This window comes from Pristis pectinata, chromosome 15 (genome assembly GCF_009764475.1).
Source record: "Pristis pectinata isolate sPriPec2 chromosome 15, sPriPec2.1.pri, whole genome shotgun sequence".
NCBI classification, from domain to species: domain Eukaryota; kingdom Metazoa; phylum Chordata; class Chondrichthyes; order Rhinopristiformes; family Pristidae; genus Pristis; species Pristis pectinata.
Genome location: NC_067419.1, coordinates 50,363,377 through 50,389,640, shown reverse-complemented (window position 1 = coordinate 50,389,640; position 26,264 = coordinate 50,363,377). Strand labels below are relative to the sequence as shown.

At 47.8% G+C, this 26,264-nt stretch overlaps 2 protein-coding genes across 12 annotated transcripts in view; both read left to right on the top strand.

Annotated features, from left to right (window-relative positions):
- The window catches only part of tspan11 (tetraspanin 11), a 107,078-nt gene extending 92,821 nt beyond the window's left edge, over window positions 1-14,257 (top strand). For 8 of the 11 annotated variants that reach the window (XM_052030257.1, XM_052030255.1, XM_052030245.1 and 5 more), the window contains 3 exons: window positions 3,492-3,578; window positions 4,358-4,473; window positions 6,579-8,314. In XM_052030257.1, coding sequence (XP_051886217.1) covers window positions 3,492-3,578; window positions 4,358-4,441 — 171 coding nt within the window. In that variant the 3' untranslated portion in view covers window positions 4,442-4,473; window positions 6,579-8,314. Of the gene's footprint in view, window positions 1-3,491; window positions 3,579-4,357; window positions 4,474-6,578; window positions 8,315-12,413 lie in introns of those variants that run through there. The other 3 variants (XM_052030246.1, XM_052030252.1, XM_052030254.1) reach the window with 3 other exon arrangements.
- Window positions 14,258-23,612: 9,355 nt separating this feature from the next.
- The window catches only part of tspan9a (tetraspanin 9a), a 137,633-nt gene continuing 134,981 nt past the window's right edge, over window positions 23,613-26,264 (top strand). Inside the window, exon 1 of the mRNA XM_052029820.1 lies at window positions 23,613-23,758. The gene's annotated coding sequence lies outside the window, so the exon portion shown is untranslated. The remainder of the gene's footprint in view (window positions 23,759-26,264) is intronic.

Here is a 26,264-nt window from a genome sequence, read left to right as displayed (position 1 = left end):
GTTCATCACCTTTACCCATAATACTCCTAGCATTCAAATACACACTTCAAACTGTCCGTCCCATCATGGCTTTTACTTTGCTCCTACCTGTTTTTACTGACATCTACCTTCCTCTTAATCACTCCACTTTCTCATCTAGTGCTCTGGTTCCCATCCCCCTGCCAAACTAGTTTAAACCCTCCCGAGTAGCACTTGCGAACCTCCTGGCCAGGATATTGGTTACCCTCCAGTTGAGGTGCAACCCCTCCTTCTTGTACAGGTCACCCCTGCCCCAAGAACCTGAAACCCTGCCCCCTGCGCCAGTTCCTCAGCCACTCATTCATCTGTTCTATCCTCCTATTCCTTCCCTGACTAGCTCTTGGTACCAGGAGTAATCCAGAGATTACTACCTTGGAGGTCCTGCTCTTCAGCCTCTTTCCTAACTCCCTATACTCACTGCACAGGATCTCTTCTCCCTTTCTACCTATGTCATTGGTGCCAATGTGCACCATGACCTCTGGCTGCTCACCCTCCCCCTTGAGAATATTCTGCAGCCGCTCTGAGACATCCTCAACCCCAGCACTTGGGAGACAACACACCATCCTGGTGTCTTTTTCGCGGCCACAGAATCTCCTGTCTGTCCCACTGACTATAGAGTCTCCTATCACTACTGCTCTGCTTGACTTTACCCTTCCCTGCTGAGCCGCAGAGCTGGCCACAGTGCCACTGACCTGGCTGCTGCTGCTGTACCCTAATAGGTCATTCCCCCCCCAGCAGTATCCAAAGGGGTATACTTGTTGCTGAGGGGTATGGCCACAGGGGAACCCTGCACTGACTGCTTACTCCCCTTCTCCTGGTGGTCACCCATCTATCTGAAGCCTGTACCCTGGGTGTGACCACCTCGGTAAAAGCTCCATCTATGAGGCTTTTAGCTTCCCAGATGGTCCTGAGTACATCCAACTCCAGCTCCAGTTCCTTGACCTGGTCAGTCAGGAGCTGCAGCTGGGTGCACTTCCTGCAGATGTAGTCGTCAGGGAGACCATGAGGTTCCCTGATATCCCACATCTTACAGGAGGAGCATTCCACTGCCCTTACTGCCATCCTCCCTACACTGAATCAAGGACTAAGGATCTACAGACAACAGAGACTTACAAAATTATGAGAGGCATGGATAGAATACCTTCCCAGGGCAGACGTGTCCAAGACCAAAAGGCATAGGTTTAAGGTGAGCAGTAAGATGTTTATAGGGGATCTGAAGAAGAAACTTTCCCTCAGGGTGGTTGAAGTCTGGAACACTGTCTAAGATGATGGTGGCAGAGAATCTCACAATATTTGAGAAGTATCTAGATGAGCACTTGAATTGTTGAGGCATGGTAGGTTACAGACCAAGTGTTGGGTAATGAGATCAGTATAGATGAGTACAATGGACAGTATGGGCTTGTTGTGTGGCTCTAAAATGCACCCTGTTAGTTACGGAATGCTCTGCAGACCTTGGAAGGTGTTGAGCTGCTGGCTGTCAGTTCTGAAGCTGCCTATTCAGATCTCCTGATGTCAGCAGAGTTAAATGATGAGAAAAACATTTGACAAGAAGAATATGTTCCTTGTATTGAGACGGTTGCAAGATTTGGCTGTAATTTCAGGCATCCTTGAAGCTTCCTGTATGTAGAATATATCTGCTCAAAGAACAAAGATTGTCAGACACTATGGTTACTAATCATGCTGACTGTCATCACTAACTCCAGATCTTTGTGTCAGTGTTAATTATGGTCTCTGGATGGTTTGATTGCACTCCAGTTGATGGATTATTGTGTTTTTCCCTTTATAACTGAGGGTTACATTGACAACCCACCGAGGAACTCCCTCCCCAATAGCACTGTGGCATACCTTCACAGCTTCATACCTCCTCAGCAGTTCCATGAGGCGACTCACCCCCACCTTCTCCAAGGCAATAAGCTGGGCAATAACTACTGGTCATGCCAGTGATTTACAGATCGTGAAAATTAATTTAAAAATCCCAGGAATCAACCTGGTGAACCTTGATTGCACTCGATCAGGATATTTTAGTATGGTAGACCAGGTGAACCCAGTGCATGTAGTGTATTTGGACTTTCAGAAGGCTTTGGATAAGGTTTCACATTGGAGGCTGCTGAACAAAATTAGAGCCGATGCAGCTGGAGTAGTATGCTGGTGTGGATTGAGAATGACCTAGGCCACTTCAATAGTGTCTTCCCACCGTGACTTTTACCACCAAGAAGGACAAGGACATGGTAGATGCAAGGGAACACCACCACACACACACACAGAACAGTACAGCACAGGAAGAGGCTCTTTGGCCCACGATGTTGTGCTAAACTGATTAAACTAATATTTCAAGGCCTAACTAAACTAATCCCTTCTCCCTACACAATGTTCATATCCCTCCATTCTCTGCACATTCATGTACCTATCTAAGAGCCTCTTAAATGCCTCTATTGTATCTGCCTCCACTACCTCCCCTGGCAGCCCATTCCAGGCACCCACCACTCTGTGTTTAAAAAAAACTTGCCCCACACAATTCCTTTGAACTTACCCCTTCTCACCTTAAATGCATGCCCTCTAGTATCAGACATTTTCACCCTGGGAAAAAGATACCGTCTGTCTACTCTATCTCTGCCTCTCATAATCTTATAAACTTCTATCAAGTCTCCCCTCAGCCTCTGCCACTCCAGAGAAAACAACCCAAGTTTGTCCAACCTTTCTTGATAGCACCTGCCCTCTAATCCAGGCAGCATCTTGGTAAACCTCTTCTGCACCCTCTCCAAAGCCTCCACATCCTCCTTATAATGGGGCGACCAGAATTGAATGCAGATGCGGCCTAACCAGAGTTTTATAAAGCTGAAATTCAGTAAATTACACACATTCTAATTTGGAAATATTTTTGCTGTTTCTTCATCTAAATCCTGGAATTCCCTGCCCAACAGCATTATGGGAGCATCCTCACCAGGACTGCAGTGGCTCAAGGTGGCTCACCCCCACCTTCTCTGGGGCAATTAGGGATGAGCAATGAATGCTGGCAACATCCCGTAAATAAAATTAAAAGATAAATAAATAACCCATCTCTGGAAATCACTTCTCTGATATAAAGTCTTCCTCTAGTCTCTGACTGATGAGTTATGAATCCAGGTGTTATGCTGAGATGGCTCTGACCTCTGACTGACTGATGTTACGGTCTGTTCCATCACCACGCCTTCCCTTGTTTTCTCCTGTCACTGGAACCTTCACTACCATCTGTTCTACAACACCAGTTACTCATTGGACCTTCCTATGTAACTGGAGTTGTTTCCCTGCCTATCACAAGTTCACAACTCACTCCATAGTTTTGTACACAATCAGAACATCTGCTTTTGCACAAGGTTTTACTGATATTGGTGCAGGAGCTTTGCCTAAAGGTGTGGAGCAAAGGTGGATCTCATTCCTGGCACCAAGGTTGGGATGACCTGAAGCTTTGTGTTTCCTGTGGAATGTGTTGGCAGGGAGGATGTCTCGCCATCTTGGAGCTGGTCCTGGCAGATCACCTGCTGATCATGGGAGCAGTTGGCATTGGTGTGGCCTGCCTGCAGGTGAGTCTAACGTGTGTTTGGGGTGGGGGTTGCAAGCGTGTCAGGGGGGGGGGGAGGGTTGTATCTATGATATTTTTAATTGGGTGGCAGCAGAAAGCTTCCATCGAAGGGACAGCTGGACATGAATTAGACGTTCTCTTTCTGTTTGTTCCTGAAGACTCAGCTGGGGTAGGAGGCTGGGGCCAGTTGGTTATCCTAGCTCTATCCCCAACAAGGAGCCAGTGGGGATGTGATCCAGCAAATGCTTGGCTACCTGGGGCAGAGTGAAGGGGCAAAGACTTGTTCACATGGGTAATTGTTGGATGCAAACTGCCAGCTTTATTACTCATTCCATCTCAATGTAATCAGCCTTGGGTTAGGTTTAGATTTAGTACCTGATGCCAAATCTTGATTAAGTCGATGTTTGTGCATCGAGAACACTAACCAGGGAGACATTGGAAGCCACAGAGTCAAAGAGAAACCTCTGTGTAGTGACGTAGGATTCTGTGCTGAAAGGCCTGTGGGAGCAGGGAACATCACGGACTGGACTGTTCAATGGGCGGAATGGCCTTTGATTCTGTGAGCCTGTGATAACATTGCAGCCTCTGCCAGCTGTACAGACAGTGCATACAAGGCTCTAATTCTCAGCCCTCTCGATCTACGTCCTTTCTGTCTATTCTGGAGGTGACATTTGCTGATGTTTTACGTTGATATTCAGAGCTGGGGTGCTCCGTGACTCAGCTAGAGATACAACAGGTTCTCTGTGGCTAATTCTGAAGCTGCTGTTGTTTGCGTGGCAGCTGATCGGAGCCGTAACAACTGCGTGTTTCATCTGTGTGCTCATCAAAGAGGAGGAGGAGGAGGAGGAGTATTTCCAGAGCTGATGGCTGTACGTAGTCGAGGCAGTCAGCTGCCTGTGAGTGTATGCACGCTGATAACCAGCTATCTGCACCTCTGCCTGGCTTTCCCAACATGGGCCTCCGCATTGCTTCCGTTGCCTTTACTACATCATAGTTTGCACTGCTCGCTTTCACTGGGAGGCTGTGGAAGGCAGGACGGCCTCTCTCCACCACAGTGACATTGCATCCATCTTGTTATGTTTATTTGGAGGTCGAAGGAGGGACCAGGGAGCTGGGAGAGGATAGCACAGTTCACCCATTTCCTTCATCCAAGAGGTCCCATGGTCGACACAGTGAAGAAACACTGACAAGTTCCCACTGCACAGTTCACAATGAATGCAGAGAGCTGGGCAGCTGCTGTCAGACCTCAGTTTCCTGTGGTCCTGGGTCACAGCCAGGACAAGACTAAGTCCCATCTATCACTGGCCCGAGTCAACAGAGAGGAGGAAGGGTCAACAGTAAGGGTGAGGGGGAATGAGAGAGGAGTGAGGCGGAGTCGAGGAGTGTGGGTTTCTCCACTGCAGTTTGTTTAAACACTTAGATCAACAATAGGTTTGGTGATTGTTTCATTAAAGGAAATAACTTAGTGACAGTTCAACCTTCTTTCCCCTTTCAAATTGGCAGCTTCTTGGCAGGGTGTGTGGTGGGAGTGAGAGGGCAGGTGTCAGGGGCAGGGTGCCAGGAGGTGAGGCGGGTCGATGGGAGTTCAGAGGCTGGGAAGGGAGAAGTAGGGTGGAGGTTGGGGAATGGGGGCAGAGGGTGGGCTGTGGGAATGGAATGTGAGGGCAGGGATTAGGGAGAGGGCTGGTACAGAGTGGTATATGGAGTGATGGGGTGTGAGTGGTGGGGATGAGGATGGGGGGCTGAGCTGAGGGGGAATGGGTGTTGCTGAGGTGTGTGGGTTGGGGGAATTGGTCTCAATCTGCCAGAGAATGTCTTCCAAATCCACTTCTTACCAATCCAGTAAAGCAAAACAGGTCCTGGGTAGGAAATTGAGAGTCAGATAAGTAAATTTTTGCCATCAGTTTTAGCCCAAATTGCCCGGGTGTGTGGTATCGTGACCACCCCACCCACCTGCCACTGATGGTTCTGCTGCTAATTGTGGGCTTGTTCACTGATGCATGTCCTGCGTGTGACCTTTCACCCAACCCCTGCGTGTGACCTTTCACCCAGCCCCTGTGTGTGAGACCTCTGGAAACTGCAAATCATTTTCCACCACACACCCACATTAACCAGCTGCCCACCCACTGACGGTGAAGCCTGCCCTGTGCCAAACTAATGAAAAGCTCACGTAAATACCCCCTGTATAATTGTACTTGTGAACTTTGTCAGGATCGGTGCACGGACTTTTCTTAAGGGAACCTTGTTCTAACTTTTCCATTATACCCATTCCCTTCCTGAACCCTCCCTCTCCCCACGTTACCAACAACAAATTTCTGGTGATGCTGGAAATCTGAAAGTGCAGGAAACACTCAGTAGAGCAGGCAGCCTCCATGGTGAGAGAAACTCTATGTTCATGGAGGAGAACCTTCATCAGAAACCCAGAGGAACCACTCTCAGTCTCCTCCTGTACAAAAGGTACAGAGTTCTGGGAGGGTGCAAGGGGATCTGGAACCCATGAAATTGCTCTTCCAAAGAGCCATTCACAGGCTTGATGCGCTGAATCCCTCCCCACCTCTCCCCTTGCTCCCACTCCCCCCACTCCCGCTCCCACCTCGCCCTGCTCCCACTTCTTCCTCCGCTCCCACTGTCCCCCTGCACCCGTTCCCCCGCCAATCTCACCCTGCACCTTTCCCCTGCCCATAACCCCTGCTTCTATCTCCCCCACCTACACCCACACCTCCCCACCACTCCTATCACTCTCTGTTCCCCATCTCCCCCCCTCCCTCCCAACACTCTCCCCCCCTCCCATCTCTCCCCCCGTCCCTTCCATCTTTCCCCACTCCCTCACTCCCATCTCTCAGAGGCTTGCGATAAATCCATTTCGTTTGGCTGTTTCCTATGGAGTGAGTTCCTGCTGCCTTTGACCTTCTGTTGACAGGGAACCTTTGTATTTGCTGATTTGTTACAGCTGGGAATTTGTAAATGTGTCAATGCAATGTTCTTTACTTTTATCATGCAGGCCTGTGGAACGTGATTGACCTGTTTATTCTGAAGAATTAAAGAGGATGCATACTGGTAGTTGGTCACTGTGGCAGGATACTCTTAGAAGCTGCAGTATGCTCTCCGGTGGTGCAGAATGTATGAACGATATGATTTATCAATCATTTCTAGCCATCATGTATAAACTCCCAGTTACTGTGCCTCACCCTGTCTGACTTTTAATTAACATAGAGCAGGGGTGAAGGTAGAAATGGTTAAAGTTACATCTGCATGTCAGGGTGTGTCGCACTGCCTGAACACTAGCTGCTGCCCAATAACACACGCCTATTGCTGCTGGATTAGATACAAATGTACAGTATGACAAAATGTAAAGTTAGTGTCGCATGTTTAAGGACATCAGCCCTTTGGCCCATTGAACATGCTGTGCCATTCACTGCAATCACAATGAATCCTCTGCCTCACCCCGAGGTTCTCCCCACACACAACCCCTCCCACCCCACATGTATCACCAGATCCCCTTTTCATTTAGTGTTCAACAATCCATTTATCTTGGTGTCCACTCTCCTTGGACAGCCCATCGGGCTTGAGGGTGACATTTCCACTCTGGGTCTGTGGGTTCTGAGGTGACTGATGAGGTGGGAATCACAGACTTGTCCACAGACGAGGCAGGAGGTGCCTGGCGGGGCGGCCGTGATAGTTTGTAAGGTGCTGCTCTCCTTCTGCCACTTCCACTGGGCTCCTTTCTGCTCCCGATACATGGACCCACAGTTCTGTCCCGAGTGCTCCTTCACTTTGAGCCATCAAGTGTTGGGTATTCCCAGGAATCAGTGGGGATGTTGCATTTCTTCAAAGGGGCATATACCCGACTCTTTTCCTCTGTCTGCTTAGTAATCTCTCTTTCATGTGACAGAGAGGTTAGAGTGTGAGCCAGAGTCTGGTGTCAGCTCTGCTCATGATGTGACCTGCCCAACATGGCTGCCTGAGGGTAACCAGGCCTCAGTACTGCGGAGTGACATTGGTTCACATCCTTCCCATGAATCTGGAGGATTTTGTGGGGCTGGTGTTGGTCCCTGGAGGTGTTTGCTGTGAGTTATCCGGATCCATTTCCCTCCATAGATGCTGCCTAACCTGCTGAGTTCCTCCAGCTCCTTCGTATATTGATCTCAGATCAAATCCCACAGCTTCTGGTGAAGGGAATTCCAAAGATTCACAAATCCTCGGCCACTGCCCTGAGTGTCCTTCCCTTACCCTAGACTTGTAACTGGAATGAAATTGGTGAACCTACCTCTCGCTCTGCTGTTTCTGCTCAGCCAGCATGGTGGGAACCACACACTTGCAGGGTTTTGAGTTGATGAAGCTGTGTTGGTTCCTTTGTTAGTCCAGAAGATTCAGCTATTTGCCTCTTGCAACACCCAGTGAGTGGTTACAGGAGCTGATTGCTCCTCCATACACACAGACTGATGTACAAACCATTCAAATGTCCTATTCTCTGAGCTGACTGTGCAGCAGTTCATGATATACATCCACTGTGCCTCAGTGAGGGCATTCTCTCAGTCACTAGGTTGTGGATTTAAGTCCTGCTCCAAAGACTTCAGCACAAATTCTTGAAAAGAGCATTGTGAAAGTGCCACACTGTTGGAAGTGCTGTCTTTTAAATGACTTGTTAAATCAGATGGATGTAAAAAATTTTAAAAGTAGAGCAAAGCATTTTCCTGTGGTATCCTTATTCCTGTGCGGTAGTGACACTTTGTTGTTTGTGGGGATTGGCTGTCCATTGTCCACATTAAGGAGTGATTTCATTTCAAACTAAGAGAAATAAAGGACTGCAGATGCTGAAATATCTAGATGAAAAACACGATGGTGCTGGAGGTGCTGGAGGCACTCAGCAGGCCAGGCAGCATCCGTGGAGAAAAGCAGGCTGTTCAGGTCCTGACCCGAAATGTTGACCGCCTGCTTTCCTCCACGGATGCTGCCTGGCCTGCTGAGTTCCTCGAGCACCATTGTGTTTTTCATCCCTTCAAGTTAACCTGGTTTGTTGTAAAACACTTTGATGTCCTAAAGTCACAAAAGGCACTATAGCAATGCAGCATGTTTATCATGATGCCTTTTATTTAGACCATTTGTTAAACCTTAAAGAAAAAATGAAATATGTTTGTTGGAAATAAGAAAATCCAGTAAACTGCATCATAAACTGTTGAAACACTTGTTTAAAATACTTTAATTCCATAGATTATTGTTCTTCAATAAATTAGACCCTATCTGCTGAGTTAACTCAGTCTGTTCATCATACACGTCAATGATTTGGATGAGAATGCAGGTGGCACAATCAGTAAGTGTACGGATGACACTAGAGCTGGTGGTGTGGGGGACAGTGAAGAAGGTTGTCTAAGGTTACAAAAGGATCTAGATCAACTGGGAAAGGGAGTCAAGGACTGGCAGGTGGCATTTAACTCAGACAAGTGTGAGGTGTTGCATTTTGGTGAATTCGATCAGGGCAGGACTCGCACAGTGAATGGCAGGCCCTGGACAGTGTTGTAGAACTGAAAGACCCACGGGTATAAGTAAGTAGTTCCCTGAAAGCGGCAAAGCAAGGAGAGAGGTGATGAAGGAGGTGTTTGGCATGCTTGCCTTCATCGGTCAGGGCACTGAGTACAAGAGTTGGGATATCATGTTACAACTGTACAAGTTGATGGTGTTGAAGATGCACTCAAGTAGGTAAGTGAAGACCATCACACTCCTGACTCGAGCCTTGTAGATGGTGGATAGACTTTGAGGAGTTTGCAGAGACGTCCTGTGGCTGAGATGCTTGACCTCCAACCAGCACCACCATAGTGGTAGAGGTGGGAACCATTACACTTAAAAGGCATTTAGACAGGTACGTGGACAGGAAAGGGTTAGAGGGGTATGGGCCAAATGCAGGCAAATGGGACTAGCTCATGACGATGCAAAAGGGTTGATAGTTTGGTTGTTGTGGACAAGTTGGGCCAGAGGGCCTGTTTCCATGCTGTATAGCTCTATGACTCTACGACGGATCTTTTAGAACATTTGAATTTACAAAATGTATGCTTAGCTGTGAAAATGTATAAATAGGGCTTTGTTTTACTGGAATAAGCACGCATGTTTGTGCTGCTCCTCAGGAGATTGTGATTAGTTGTAGTTGGAGCCTGAAAATTAATTTTGGTGAGGCTGGGTTTAATCCAGTGTGGAGCAGAACTGTGTTGGAAGTGTCACAGAGAAAATTTGACTCCTGACATTCCGTCGGGATTTTTGTTAGCACTGGAAACTGTGAACTTTTCCCAAGAAATAAAAGGAAGCATGTGGCATGTATGAGCCACAGGGGGTGAGTGAGTTTCTTGAGGAACATGGAGTGTGTTGGAAAGAACTTAAAGAAATTAGGAGAGCAAAAGGGGGCTGTGAAATATCCTGGGTGGGTAAGAGTAAGGAGAATCCCCAGACATGCTATAATCAGGAGCAAGAGGGTGGCCAGGGGAAGGACCAAAGGAGTAATCCATGTGTGGAGCCAGGGCATGGTCCTAAATGAGTACTTCTTGTTGTATTCACCAAGGAGGAGGACGTGGAAGATGGTGAGTTCAGGGAGGGTTCTATGGATAGTCAATATTAAGAAGGGGTGGGGGTGTTAGGTACCATGGGATACATAATGGTGCATAAATCCCAAGGGCTGGACAGTGTCTATCCCAAGTTACTATGGGAACCAAGGGAGGAGATAGCTAGGACCCTGACATTGTTCACACTAAACTAGGATTCTGCTGCAGCTTTCCATACGTCCATGGAAATTCAAGGAGGGAGAGTGTCCATGGAACTTGAGACCGAGGCTGTGTCAGTTCACAGTCTGATTTATTTTTGAGTGTTTCTTCCTTCCAGTTGCATTTGTCCACTTCTCTTTAACCCCATACTTTATGTTCCTCTTCTGACCTGACCTGCTGACCACCAGCCTCCTGCACCATCTTGCATCTGTTCTTTTCAAAAATACATTTTCTGTTTTGTTCGTTACCACGCCTGGCTCTTGCAGATGAAGCCATTTCTTTCGTTGCTCACAGACTCTGTTCCTTGAAAGGAGCCCTTGGACCAATTGTCTCGAATTATGCCACAAATGTTGTTTCTTTAGCTACACGACCCTTGGATGTTTTGGCAGCATTGTGGACAGTGAGGACACTGTCAAGGGGTTCAGCAGGATATAGATCAGTTGGAAATCAGGAGAGAAAAGGCAGATGGAGTGTAATCATGACAAGCGTGAGATATTGCACTTTGGGAGGTCAAATGTAAAATGACTGGATCCTTGGGAGCATTGATGTACATAGTCCATAGCTCCCTGAAATTAACAACACGTGGATAGGGTGGTAAAGAAGGTGGTATGGCACACTTTCCTTCATCAGTCGGGGTGTTGAGTGTAAAAGTCAGAAAGTCATGTTGCAGCTGTATATAACTTTGGTTAGGCCATATTTGAAATACAGTTCTGGTTGCCCCAGTTCAGAAGGATGTGGAGGCTTTGGAGAGGGTGCAGAAGAGGTTCACCAGGATGCTGCCTGGATTAGAGGGCATTGAATTGTTTTCTGTGGCGTGTCAGAGTCTGAGGGGAGACCTGATAGAAGTTTATAAAATTATGAGATGCACAGATGGGGTAAATGGTCAGAGTCTTTTTCCCAGGGTGGAAATGTCAAACACCAGAGCGCAGAGCTTTCAGGTGAGAGGGGAAAGTTTAAGGGAGATTTGAGGTAAGTTATTTTTACACATAGAGTGGTGGATGACAGAAATGTCCTGCCAGGGGAAATGGTAGAAGCAGATATGATAGCAACATTTAAGAGGCATTTAGACAAGCACATAAACACAGGGAGTGGAGGGATATAGACCATGTGTAGGCCAATGTGCAGTTTAAATTGGCAGCATGGTCAGCACAGACATGGTGGGCCAAAGGGCCAGTTCCTATGCTGTACTGTTCCATGTTCTCTCTATCAGTGTTCAAATCCAACGTTATTTGAAGTGCTGCAATGTACCTTGTTCACATGTTCCTGGTAGATTTAATGTTGTTGTTCCATCCCAGGCTGTCCCTGCTCCTCACCCACCCCAGTACTGCAACCTAAGTTAGTGTTCTGCCTCCCATATCCTGCAAGTTTTAAACATACAGATCCTCCCTGGGTTACATACGCCCAACTTAGGGACACCCCGTACATGCTGAGTGTTTGGGAGGCTGCTGGGATGGATGGGGACAGATTTGCCGGCTGCTGCGGGGCTCTGGACATCTTCTGCTGGGTGAGAACAGGGCATTTCCCTGTGCCTTCTCCCTCCCTCCCCCCCCCCCCCCAACAGTTGGGGGCTGGGTGGAGCCGAGTAGAGCTTGGAGAGCTGGGCAGACTGGGTCACTGAGTCAGTGAGGCTGGCTGGCAGCCACTCTCCCTGCACTTGCTCGATCTCCTGTCACAGCTGTGCCTGTGACCCCATGGATGTTCATTCCCAACTTGTGGACAGTTTGGGTTAGGAACAGTTCTCCGGAACAGAACCCACAGACGGCTATAGTTGCAAGTTGTTGAGTGTGAGTGTGACCGGTGTAACCAGGGACCAGCAGGTGAGTGCAGGTCCTGACAACGACGGGGATACAATTCCCAGGCCGCCTTGGATCTGGTGTTGCAGAGATGGGTGGCGTGCAGATAGGCTAATGAAAAGGTTGAGGAGAAACCATTTAATAACGTTCAAGGTGTCCTGTTCATTGGCTGCAGCTATAGAAACAAGATTGAAGAATGTGAGGCGTTATCAGTGGGGATGTTTCTGGACTCTGGAGTTCAGGTGAGCAAGGGAGAATGGTAATAGTGGTGTCTGCTTCTCCATCCACATTATCCAGCTACGGGAAGTGACCTTGGTGGAAAATCCTTTGGCACTGGAGCCCAGCAGAAGATGGGAAGTGGTTATGAGGCGCTGAGGGGCGTGAACACCGAGTGTCCCAATAGACGACAATACATTGGCTGCGTGGACGCCATCCTACAGCCTGTGGTGACGGCACGGTTATAGTAACTGGATGTCCAGTGAAGATGGTGACTGACCGGTTCTGATCATGTGTTAAGCGGTGACAACACAATCCTGCGTTGTTTAGTGCAGCCTTTGGCCAGCTGTAGTCCCGTTCCATGGGCAAACTCTGGAGAGCACTTGAAGATTGTCAGGGAATTGCCATGAACAACCAGGGACAAGAACCTGGAGAGCAAGCTGCCAATGACCAAGTGGCCAAGGGAGCTGGCACTGAGGGGGAGGGGTGGCTGTGCACACTCTCCTTACATTATCATTGGCATAGCCCCTTCGAGCAGCTCTTCACTGACACATACATTTGTCCAGGAGCCAAGCCCACTAATTGACAGCATTCAAGGGGTATCTATGCCAGAATAGAGTAGGGTGTTAGAGAAAGTTCAACACAGTAGTCCATTAGTGTGGTCCTTGGGGTAAACAAAACTGCAGTTTTATGGGGAGGAGCCATTGCCCAGCACACAAGATTAATTTGCAGAACTGAGAGGTTCTCAGTACCTTGGTGAGTAGAGTGGATGTTGAGAGCAAAGAATCTTTTGCACTCATTCGTTCTCAGATCTAGTTGTTCATTTGACTGGCCTTACACCTACCATAGGGAGAGGGAACCATCCACCTTGCCAGCTGTGGTCCCCACCCCCATGGCATTCTTACACACATTGAGAGATTACTACCACATTTTCATCCAGTCTGCAGGCATAGAGTAATCGGCATTTGAGCCAGTCAGGTATAGGTGAGGTTGTGATCTCTGACATCACTAGTCCTGCATGGTCAGCTCATGAAGATCCCGCACTCTGGTGGTCCCAGGCATCACTTGATATGTGGCAGTCCAATGCAGCTTGAGAGGGGTGAATGCGGAGTTAATAAGATAAGATCTAAGATATCTTTATTAGTCACATGTACATCGAAACACACAGTGAAGTGCATCTTTTGCGTAGTGTGTGCTGGGGGCAGCCCACAAGTGTCACCACGCTTCCGGCGCCAACATAGCATGCCCACAACTTCCTAACCTGTACGTCTTTGGAATGTGGGAGGAAACTGGAGCACCCGGAGGAAACCCACGCAGACACGGGGAGAGCGTACAAACTCCTTACAGACAGTGGCCAGAATTGAACCCCGGTCGCTGGCCCTGTGAAGCGTTACGCTACCGCCTTCCCCGGTGTCTAGATCCAGTGGCCACATCTCACACAGCTGGCTTTTCAGAGCTCTGAGAAGAAATTTCTTTGCCCAGAGGGCTGTAAATCTTTGGAATTCTCTACCTGAGAGAGCTGGGAGTGCAGTCACTGAGTATATTCAAGACAAGGGAAGGAAGAGATAAGAGGCTGGTGCAGGAAAGTGACACTAACATAAAAGACAAGCCAGGATGTTCTCAATGGCACAGCGGCTGTGAGGGGCCAAATGGCTGATTTCTGCTTCCAATCCCTTAGTTCTGTTGTCCTTGTATGGTACAGAGCAGGGCTGATTGAGAACACAAGGTGAGGGTGAGCCTGGATCTGAGCAGCGAGATTGGTTCCACCATGTAGCCATTACTGGGCACAACTTGGCCAGAGACAGGAGATACCTGAAACCACACACAGCCCAGAGGAGGAGGTGACCACTACAAGTCCGGTGCCTGGACTGAACACTCCATGGATGACTGATGCAGTGCAGATTCCAGTACTTAAGAATACTATGAAATCAACAATATTTATAATCGATAATTCTTGTGTATCATTGTGTGAATATTTAACTTGTATAAATTTATACATGCAGAAGTTTTATGGATTTATTTCCTTTTTAAAGGGCGGGGGCAGTTGTTTGTATATAGTGTAGTGATAGTTTTAAGATTTGAGTACCTTTCAGACCCTTCTTAGAGAGACAGAGGGCATAGCAGAGGCACTGAATGAGTACATCAGTCCACCAAGGACAAGGATGCTGCTGGAACTCATCTAAAGAAGATGTTGAGATCCTGGATGTAGTTAAAAAAAATTAATAAAAAGGAGATAGTGGAAGGGTTAGCTGCACTGAAGGTGGATAGGTCACTTGTCCAGGTGTGTGCTGAGGGAAGAGTAGAGATGAAGAGGCAGTGGAGAAGGTCATGGAAGCTAGGAAATTCAGGGAAGAGTACAGTCGTGTCTTGGAACATATCCACATTACAAAAGAGGTGTTGGCGTTCTTGAAACACAAAAAGGTTGATAAATCTCCAGTGCCTGACCAAGTGTATTCTAGGATATTGTAGGAAGAAATTACTGGGGCCTTGGCAGAGATATTTGCCTCATCTTTAGCCATGAGTGAGGTACCAGAAGACTTGAGGGTGACTAATGTTGTGCCTTTATTTATGAAGGGCTGCAAGGATAAGCCAGGGAACTACAGGTCAGTGAGCCTAACATCAGTGGTGGGAAAGTTACTGGAGGGGATTCTGAGAAACAAAATGTGTCAGCATTTGGAAAGGCAAGAACTGAATAGGGTTAGTCAGCACGGCTTTCTATGTGGGAGATCGTGTCTCATGAATTTATTTGAGTTTTTTGAAGAGGTGACCAAGAGGATTGATGAGGTCAGGGTGATAGACATTGTCTACATGGACATTAGCAAGGTCCCACATGGTAAATCTAGTATGGAAGGTTGGATCACATGGGATCCAGGGTGAGCTAGCCAACAAGATAAAAAATTGATGGTGGAAGGGATCAGAAGGTAGTAGAAGGGGTTGTTTTTCAGACTGGAGGTCTGTGACCAGTGGTGTGTCACAGGGATTGGCGCTGGGTCCCCTGTTGTTTGTCATGTCTATTGATGATTAGGATGCGTATGTAGTTGACATAGTTAGAAGACACCAAAATTGGGGGTGTAGAGGACAGTGAAGAAGGTTGTGTAAGGTTACAACAAGATCTAGAGCATCTGGGAAAGTCGGTCAAGGAATGGCTGATGGAATTTAACTCAGACATTTAACAGGGGTGAAGGAGTCTGAGGGGTGAAGGAGTCTGAGGGGTGACCTTATATAAAATCATGAGGGGAATAGATAAGGTGGATGGTCACAGTCTTTTCCCAGGCTAGGAGAATCTAAAACTAGAGACCATACATTTAAGGTGAGAGAGGAAAGATTTAATGGGGACTTGAGTGGCAAGTTTTTCACACAGAGGGTATATTAACAATATTTATAAGAAAATTGGACAGGTACATGGATAGGAAAGGTTTAGAGGGATATGGGCCAAACATGGGTAAATGGTACTGGCTCAGGTAGAAACCTTGATCGGCATGGACAAGTTGGGCTGAAGGGCCTGTTTCCATTCTCTATGACTTTCTCTATGACTCTAACCTCACGGGTGCAGAAAGGCCCGAATTAGCAGTTGCTTGGACAAGTGTGAATTGATTAGAGAAATCAGCATGGATTTGTCGAAGGCTCATTGTGACTAACTTGATAGTTGATGAAGTAACGGAGGGAATTGTAGTTGATGTGGTATAGATAGACTTCCTGAAGAAATTTGATTAGGTGCCACATTGATGGAAAACCGTGGAATAAAAGGGGTTGTTGCAGGATGGTTAGAAAATTGGTAACAGGAAGAGGTAGAATGAAAAGTTGTTTGCTAAGCTGGAGGGAAGTGTACAGTGGAGTTCCCAGGTCTCAGGTCTGGAACCACTGCTTTCCTTAGTATTAATGATTGGGACTTAGGAGTTCAGGGCACACTTTCCCATTATGCAGAAACCTGGAAGGTAGTGAACTACAAAGAGATATCGACAGGCTGGTAGAATGGGAAATGGCTGCAGAATGACATTTAGTGCTGACAAATGCATGACATTTTGGTGGGGAGAATGAGAAGAGGCAATGTGGAGCCAATCGACACAGCAACAGATCCCTTGCCCGGCCAGTCATCACCAACCATCCAGCACCCATCTGCACTAATCCCATTTTATTCTCCCCACATTTCCATCAACTCCCTGGAGGTCAGGATTAAACCCAGGTCACCAGAGGTGTGAGGCAACATCTCCACCAACGGCACCACCGTGCTGCCCCTCAAATGGAGGGCACAATTCTAAAAGTAGTACAGAGACAGATCTGGGGATACGTTTCTATGAAGGTGGTAGGACAGGTTCAGAAAGTGCTTAAAAAAAGCAGATGGGATCCTGGATTTTATAAATAAAGGCAGAGGGTACACAATTATGGAAGTCACTATGAACTGTCATACAACACAGGTTTGACCTAACCCGAGTATTATATCAGATCTGGGGCCATGTTTCAGAAGAGATGTGAATGTTTTGGAGAGGGTGCAGTATATATTTACTGAACCATTTCCAGGGATGAGGGACTTTGGTTCTGTGGATATCCAAAGGAACTGGGGTTATTCCCCTTGGAACAGAGGAGCTGGTGATGGGATCTGATAGAGGGATTTAACATCATGAAGGGATAAACAGTATAGAGAGAATCTGGTCACATTGTCAGAGGGACCCTGATCATAAAATGGTGATTGGCAAAAGAAGCAAAAATGACAAAAAAGAATTGTTTACACAGCAGGTGGTTGGGTCTGGAATGCACTGAAAGGGAGAGAGCAGTTCCAGCTGTAGTGTTTGTGATGGAACTGAAAGGAAGGCATTTGCTTTGTTATAGGGAGATAAGGGAGGCTGGCATGTTGGGACTAGCTGGACTATTCTCACATAGAGCTAGTACAGATGATGGGCCAAATAGCAGTCTCCCCCATGTAAGCATCCTGTGATTCTGTATGTGCAGCACATGGTTTGACTTTGGTACACTGTGTACCAGGCACTGCTTTGGTTGGGAAGTACTGCTGTCAGAAGCATGCTCCGTTCTGGGTCTGTACATTAGCCTACAGACACGGTTCAGACAGAGAAGTCCCCACCTACTGCTGATTTTCCAGCAAAAGGAGAAAGGCAACCAGCAGAGAGCTTGAATTTGTAAATATGTGGATGTTAGTTGTGTAATTTTATTATAGCATTGTACTTTCGTGACTGCTCATTATGGATGTAAACTTTCACCAGACCAAGGGCAAAGTGAAGTAAGATCCTGAGGATGATAGCTGAAAGATTTGGAGCAGGATTGTGGTGTGACTCGACGAGTTCCTCCAGCACTTTGTGTGATTGTGGTTTTGTTCAACTCCCTGCGATAACAGAATGACATAAAAATAAAGTGGATTCACAGAGATGTTTTAACTGTTGTTTATTCAATGCTTGCAGACACTTGATGGTACAGTTATAATAAACCTCAGGAAGAGAAAGGTTGGGACTGCCAAATCCGTAGTGCCCTGATGACAAGGTGCACAGAGAGTGGGGTAAGGCAACTTCTGCTGGTCTCCAAGAGCCCAGAACTGCAGGAAGAGGAAATATGAAGGCAAAATTTAAAGAATTAGGAAAGCAATGAAAGGGAGGGAAAATACTCACAACATCAAAAATCTAAGGGTATTATATGAAACTTAAAAGGCAATAAATAACTAAGGAAAGAAAATAGCTTGCTGGGTGGCAAAGGATATGGGTAAAGAGGTAAAGAGGAAACCTGGAGTGTCCATCCACAGATCCCCGATGGTATGAACATTGAAATTTCCAGTTTCAGGTAACCTTCACCTCCGGTGTTTCTCCTCACCCCTTCTGATCCTCCTCGAGTCTTCTCACTTTTCCCATACCACCCCCCAGCACCCCCATCACACACTTTCATCCCCTCCTGGTTCCACACATTTCACCCACTGGCAGGAGGCTCGTGCAGAAATTGCAGGGGCCCTGGCAGAGATATTTAAAACGTCCTTAGCCTTGGGTGAGGTGCCAGAGGACTGGAGGATAGCTAATGTTATTCCGGTGTTCAAGAAAGGCTCTAAGAATAAGCCGGGCAATTATTAGGCCAGTGAGCCTGATGTCAGTTGTGGGTAAATTATTGGAAGGTATTCTGAGGGATAGGATATATAAGTATTTGGATAGACAGGGCCTGATTAGGGATAGTTAACATCGCTTTTGTGCGTGGCAGGTCACATCTAACCAATCTAAAGTTTTTCAAGGAGGTTACCAGGAAGGTTGATGATCTTTGACAAAGTCCCACTTGGGAAGCTGGTCCAGAAGTTTAAGTTGCTTGGCATTCAGGATGAAGTAGTCAATTGGATTCAACATTAGCTTAGCAGGAGAAGCCAGAGAATGGTGGTAGATGGTTGTCTCTCTGACTGGAGGCCTGTGACCAGTGGTGTGCCGCAGGGATCAGTGCCGGGTCTGTTGTTGTTTATCATCTATGTTAATGATTTAGATGATAATGTGGTAAACTGGATCAGCAAATTTGCAGATGACACCAAGATTGGGGGTGTAGTGGACAGTGAGGAAGGCTATCAAAGCTTGCTAAGTGATCTGGACCAGCTGGGAAAATGGGCTGAAAAATGGCAGATGGAATTTAATACAGACAAATGTGAGGTGATGCACTTTGGGAGGACAAACCAGGGTAAGACTTACACAGTGAATGGTAGGGCTCTGAGGTGTGTGATAGAACAAAGGGACCTGGGAATACAGATCCATTGTTCCTTGAAAGTGGCATCACAGGTAGATAGGGCCGTAAAGAGAGCTTTTGGCACATTGGCCTTCATAAATCAGGGCGTTGAGTACAGGAGTTGGAATGTTATGTTGAAGTTGTACAGACATTGGTGAGGCCGAATTTGGAGTATTGTGTGCAGTTTTGGTCACTTACCTACAGGAAAGATATCAATAAGCTTGAAAGAGTTCAGAGAAAATTTACACGGATGTTGCTGGGACTTGAGGACTTTAGTTACAGGGATAGGTTGAATAGGTTAGGATTTAATTCCCTGGAGCGCAGGAGAATGAGGGGAGAAGTATACAAAATTATGAGGGGTATAGATAGGGTGAATGCATGCAGGCTTTTTCCCCTCATGTTGGGTGAGACTAGAACTAGAGGTCATAGGTTTAGGGTGAAAGGTGAAATATATAAGGGGAATCTGAGGGGGAACTGCTTCACAGAGGGTGGTGCGAGTGTGGAACGAGCTGCCAGCGGAAGTGGTGGATGTGGGTTCAATTGTAACATTTAAGAGAAGTTTGGATAGGTACACGGATGGGAGGGGTTTGGAGGGATATGGTCCAGGTCCAGGCAGGTGGGAGTAGGCAGGAAACCAGGCCGGCATGGACTAGATGGGCCGAAGGGCCTATTTCTGAGCTGTAGTACTCTATGACTCTATAGCTCCTCCCCACCGCGCCCCCCCCCCCACCTCCCCTATCTGGTTCTGATCCACCAATCACCTCGGCCCTGTCTCACCACTCCCCTCCCCTTTACTCTGACCACTCTTAGTCCCAATACATCAACAACTCCTTTCCCCCACAGATGCTGCTTGACCCACTGAATTCCTCCAGCAGATTGTTTGTTACTCCAGATTCCAGCACCTACAGTCTTTGGTGTCTCAAAGTCTGCAGGACAGATCAATGAGATGATTAAAAAGCCACACTGGTTAGTTATAGAACAGACAAATTATGCTGGAACTGTAGACAACACTAATTGGGTCCAGTTCTGGTGAGATTATAGGAAACATGGGATTGTGTTGGACAGGGTGCAGAGGAGGTTTATGAGGATGTTGCCAGGACTGGAAAATTGTAGCTAGGAGGAAAAATTGGATGAGCTGGAGAGGTTTTCATTGGAACAGTGGAGACTGAAGGGAGGTAATAAGGTGCATAAAAATATGTGGAGCCTTGACAGATTAAATTGAAAGGGTAGCCAGTATCTGTAGGGTAGGCACTCAATGTCTGGAAGGTACAGGTCAGAATCTGTAGGGTAAAGGTCAGTGTCTGTAGGGTAGAAGGTCAGTGTCTGTTGGGTATAGGTCAGCATCCGTAGGGTAGAAGGTCAGTGTCTGTCGGGTAAAGGTCAGTGTCTGTAGGGTAGAAGGTCAGAATCTGTAGGGTAAAGGTCAGTGTCTGTAGGGTAGAAGGTCAGTGTCCGTAGGGTAGAAGGTCAGAGTCTGTAGGGTAGGAGGTCAGTGTCTGTAGGGTAAAGGTCAGTGTCTGTAGGGTAGAAGGTCAGAGTCTGTAGGGTAAAGGTCAGAGTCTGTAGGGTAGAAGGTCAGAGTCTGTAGGGTAGAAGATCAGTGTCTGTAGGGTAAAGGTCAGTGTCTGTAGGGTAGAAGGTCAGAATCTGTAAGGTAGATACCCAGAGTCTGTTTCCTGTGGTGGGGTCTAAAACTAGATTTAAGATGAGAGGGAGGAGATAAAGGAGATCTGAGGGGTAAATTTTTCACACAGAGTAGTTGGTACCCGGAAGGAGCTGCCAGAGAAGATGGTGAAGGCAGGAACAGTAACAACATTTAAGTGGCCCTACCATTTACTGTGTAAGTCCTGCCTTGGTTTAACTGACCAAAGTGCAACACCTTGCACTTGCCAGAGTTAAATTCCATTTGCTTGAGTTCAGGCCTCTGAGGCTCCTCTGATCCTGCTGCTCATCCAAGAACGTAACTGCTGCCCCATTGGTGACCCCATCAGCTTTGTGGACCACCCCAGCATTCTCCCCTACACCTCACCATCTCCATCAAAGCATCCCTGAGCCCACATTTCCTTACCACCTGAGGCATGCTCTATAATCCACCCCCAACCCTGTTGAGTTGCTGGGATTAAATGATGTTGCTGGCAATGTGCTGAGATTGGGGCACTTCCTGGGAATGTGTTGGGATTGGGGTACTTGCTGGGAATGTGTCCTTGACTGGGATCACTGGGATCAAACACTGTTGCCAGGATCAATGCCTGCTATTTGATTGAATTAAGATAAAAAAACTGCAGATGCTGGAAACCCGAAACAAAACCAAAAAATGCTGTAAGTACTCAGCAAGTCAGGCGGCATCTGTGGGGAGAGAAACAGAGTCAACGCTTCAGGTTGAAGACCTTTCCTCAGAAGAAGACAAAAGGAGCTCGTTAACCTGCGGGGAGGGTGGGGGATGGGAGAATGCCTCCGATTGGGTGACGATGGGGGTAAACTGTAAAGAAGGCAACTGGTCAATGAGTGAATAGGAACAGTTGGAGGTGACAATGTCGGCCGAAGAACCCATTCTAAAGTATTTGGAAGACCAGAGACTGCAGATTCTGGAATCCGGAGCAACAAACAATCTGCTGGAGGAACTCAGTGGGTCGAGCAGCATCTGTGGAGGAAAGGAACTGTCAACGTTTCAGGTTGAGACCCTGAATCAGGACTGAGTCTCTCTGTCTCCCAGAGACAGAGTGACAGAGAGAGAAATGAGTAAGGAGGTAAAAACGAGCTGAGCTATATCAGAGGTGGACAACTGACACAGACCAGGACTGGACTCGGGACTGAATTCAACAGCTTTGGGTAACTTGATTTCTCTAGGAATGAAGGGCATTCCCATCCTGACCTGCCAGGAATGTCTTCCTGCTCTGCATTTTGTAACTTTAACAGACACTAGGAAGGTTCATCAGTAGGAAAGGTTTAGAGGGATAGGGGCTAAGTGAAGACAAATGGGACTAACTCAGGAAGACACCCTGGTCGGAATGGGCGAGTTGGACTGAATGGCCTGTTTCCGTGCTATAAGACTCTATGACCTACATCCTTTTGTCATGGAGTCACACAGCATGGAAACAGGCCCTTCGGCCCAACTGGTCCGTGTCATAGAAGATTTCCATCCAAGCAGGTACCATTTGCCAGCGTATTTGGCCCATATCCCTCTAAACCATTCCTATCCACCTACCTGCTTGTGTCTTTTAAAATTTGCTATTGTACCTGCCTCAACCACTTCCTCTGGCAGCTCATTCCATAGAGATACCACCCTTCGTATAAAAATGTTGCCTATTAAATCTTTCCCCTCTCACCTTAAACCTATGCCCTCCAGTTCTTGATTTCCCCAAACTTGGAAAAAGACTGTGCACATTCACCCTATCAATGCCCCTCCTAATTTTACACACCTACATAAGATCACTTCTCAGTCTCCTACGCTCCAAGGAAAAAGGTCCTAGCCTGTCCACCCCCTCCCTGTAACACAGTCCCTCAAGTCCTGGCAACATCCTTGTAAATCTTTTCTGCACTCTTTCTAGTTTAATAACATCTTTCCTATAGCAGGGTGACCAAAACTGAACACAATACTCCAAGTGTGGCCTCACCAGCGTCCTGTACAACTGCACCATGACCTCCCAGCTTTTATACTCAGTGCCCTGACTGAAGAAGGCCAGTGTGCCAAAAGCCTTCTTCACCACCTTGTCTATCTGTGACTCCACTTTCAGTGAATCATGTACTCCTATTCCAAAGTCCTTCTGTTCTACAACACTCCCCAGGGCCCTGCTGTTCACTGTGAAAGTCCTACCTTGATTTGACTTTCCAAAATGCAACACCTCGCACTTATCCAACTTAAACTCCATTTGCCACTCCTCGGCCCACTGCCCCAGATGATCAAGATTCCTCAGTAGTTTTTGATAACCTTCTTCACTATCTGTGACACCATCTATTTTAGTGTCATCTGCAAACTTACAAACTGTGCCCTGTACATTCTCATCCAAATCATTGATAGAGATGACAAACAACAATGGCCCCAGCACCCACTCCTGAGGCACACCACTAGTCACTCAGGATGAGATTGTCTATGTTCTGGCCCTCTAACTGCTCCCATTCACTCAGTAACCAGGTCACCTTGTTTACAGCTTATCCCCACGTTCATTCTGGTTTTACCCGATTGGAGACATCCCCTCCCCACCCTCCCTGTGGATTAACGAGTTTCTTTTGTCTTCCCAGTTCTGAAGCAGGGTCTTCGACCTGAAACGTTCTCTCTCCACAGATGCTGCCTGACCTGCTGAGTGTTTCCAGCGTTTTCTGGGTCCTGTTGCTGGAATTGTGTTGGAATCGGGTTCTGGTGGTGTGACTGTGTTGGGATTGACCCGTAGCTGGAATTCTGTTGGAATCAGATCCAGTTGCTCGGATTCTACAGGGATAGGATTCAGTTGTTGGGATTGGATCCAGCTTCTGGGAATAGGTCCAGTGGTTGGGATCGGGTCCAGTGGTTGGGATTGGATGCAGTTGGTGGGAACGGATCCAGTTGTTGGGATAGCGCTGGAATCTGGATCATGTGACGGACGAACCGCCCATTTTCCTCCCATTTCCGCTGAGGGCGAAGCGAAAAACTGAAGCGAAAGATCCCGATCCGGAGCTGATCCCGATCCGGAGCTGATCCCGCTCCCAGCGGCGCCGGAGCCGATCGCCATCTGATCCCAGCGGAGCCCCCGCTCCAGGTGAGCGCAGAGAAAGAGCCGCCGGTCCTCGGGAGCGGATCGGAAAGTTCCGGGAGTTCGGGAGTAAAACTTGGGGCCGGGGGGGGGGGGGGGGGGGGGAGGGAGGGAGGGAGAGAGGGAGAGATGAGGGGAGGAAGGGGAGTGAGGAGGGGAGGGAGGGAGGGAGAGAGAGGAGGGAAAGGGAGGGATAGATGAGGGGAGGAAGGGGAGTGGGGGGGAGGGAAGAGGATGGCAGGGGGGAGTGAGTGAGTGGGGGGAGGGAGACTGAGGATGAGGAAAAGGGAGAGTAGGTGAGAGGGAGAGAGGGTGGGAGAGGAAGAGTGGGAGGAGTGGAGGGGGAGGGAGAGTGAGTGATGGGAGAGACGAGGGTAGAGGACAAAAGGAGGGACGGAGAGGTGAGAAGGAGGGAGCAAGAGAGGGAGAGAGGGAAGAGAAAGGGAGGAATGGGGAGGAGGGAGGGAGTGAAGGTGAGGGGAAAGGACAGAGGGAGGGAGGGAGGAGGGTGGGATGGGAGGGAAGGAGGGGAGGCATGGAGGGAGGTGGAGATGTGAGAGAGGGGCGGTGAGGGGGAGAGCAGTGTGGGCTGTGGTGAAGGACGTTGTCTGGGTGGTGAATGCCTGCTCCATCCTGGTGTAGGTCAGTTTTAAGGTTACAGGCACTGGGGGAGCAACCACTGGGTACACTCCACCGACCATTCTCCACCCAGCGGGGGAGGCTGAGGGGAGACCTGATGGAGGTTTATAAGATTACGAGAGGCACAGATAGGGGTAGACAGCCGGTAACTTTCTCCAGGGTTGAGATGTCTAGTACCAGAGGGCATGCATTTAAGATGAGGGCGGGGAAAGTTCAAAGGCGATATGAGGGGCAAGTTTTTTGCACAGAGAGTGGTGGGTACCTGGAACGTGCTGCCTGGGGTGGGGGTGGAGGCAGATACGATAGGGGTGTTCAAGAAGCTCTCAGATGGGCACATGAATGTGAGGGAAATGGACGCATCTGGCCGTTGTGGAGGCAGAAGGGATTAGCTTAGTTGGGCATTTTATTACTAATTTAATTGGTTCGGTACAACATTGTGGGCTGAATGGCCTGTTCCTCTGCTGTACTGTTCTGTGCTCTATGTATAATGCTTGTTTCTGGGTCTCTGTGACTGGGAAGGAGAGGGTGGAGTTTAAACACCAGGTCATTGGTGGCTGCAATGTCCTCTCTGGTTTAATCCGATGCACCTCAGTCCATCACTCACCAGGTTTAAAGAAAGTGCATTTCTGTAGCACCATTCAACATCAGGACACCACTCATTGCTCTGGAGCCAGTGAAGGTTTTGTGGTGCAGAGAGCCATCTTGCATTGTAATGAGACGATTGCTGGCATCTGTTAGTGGCACAGCATGTTTCAACCCTTGATCTTCAGACAGAGGTGGGAGGCTTTGAGCCACAGCTGGTCCAGTGCTGAGCTGGGCCCCAGGTACACTTTGGCGTGCCAGTGTGGGCCCCCGGTACACTTTGGCGTGCCAGTGTGGGCCCCCGGTACACTTAGGTCCCACACTCCAGGATATTTCTTCCACAAGATCTCTGTCCCCACTTTTGTTGTGTTCTTTTTCTTTTATTTATCATGATGGATGGCATAGACACAATGGGCTGAAGGGCCTCTTTCTATGCTGTGCAACTCTAGGATTCTGTCTCTCTAACTTAAACCATAGACCGGTGATCCTCAGCCCACTTTTGGGATTTCTCATTGACTGTTGGAGCGATTGTGCATCTCCCGGGCAGGGTCTATATTTCAGTGATACTCCATTAAAAGCTCATCCATAGCTGGACCAGCACTTATTGACCATCCATTCTTGCCCCTGAGCAGGTGGTGGTGATACCTTCCTGGAGCTGCTGCAGTCAGTGTGATGAAGCTGTGGTGAACTGCCTTCATTAGCCACTGCAGTCTGTGGTGATCTGCCATGAACTGCTGGTTGGTGTGGGGAAGGTCTCCAACTGTGCGATTAGAGTCACTGGAACTGCTATTCAGCCTGAAGGAGCATTCACCAGCACCATCTTGGAACAGCCCCATAGTGCAGAGCTCGTCCTAGACCCATCCAGGTTCTTTCCAAATATGAAGCAGGCTTCTGACGCCACTGTCCTGACTTGCACCAGTCTCTGGATCAAAACAGTTCTCATCACCTCCTCCATCACTCCCTTGGAGATCACTGTCTCCATAAGGATAGTGGGAAGGCAGATAATGTGGTTAAGAAGACACATTGAATAATTTATTGGTTGTGGCATAGAACTTAAGAACATAGAGGAGAATGCACTGTGTGAAATTACTGGAGGTCACTGTTTAGAAAAGGTTTACATTAAATGACTACATCACTGCAACTCGGGCTGTCAGCTGAACAAGGAGTGGTTCACAGGCCGACTTAATGACTTGGTGACCTGAATCTTTGATCCAGAGACATGTTGTTCAAAGACACCTCAACAGCTGTGAATTTAAATTCAAGTCATTGAAAATAAACCTTGGATAAAAAA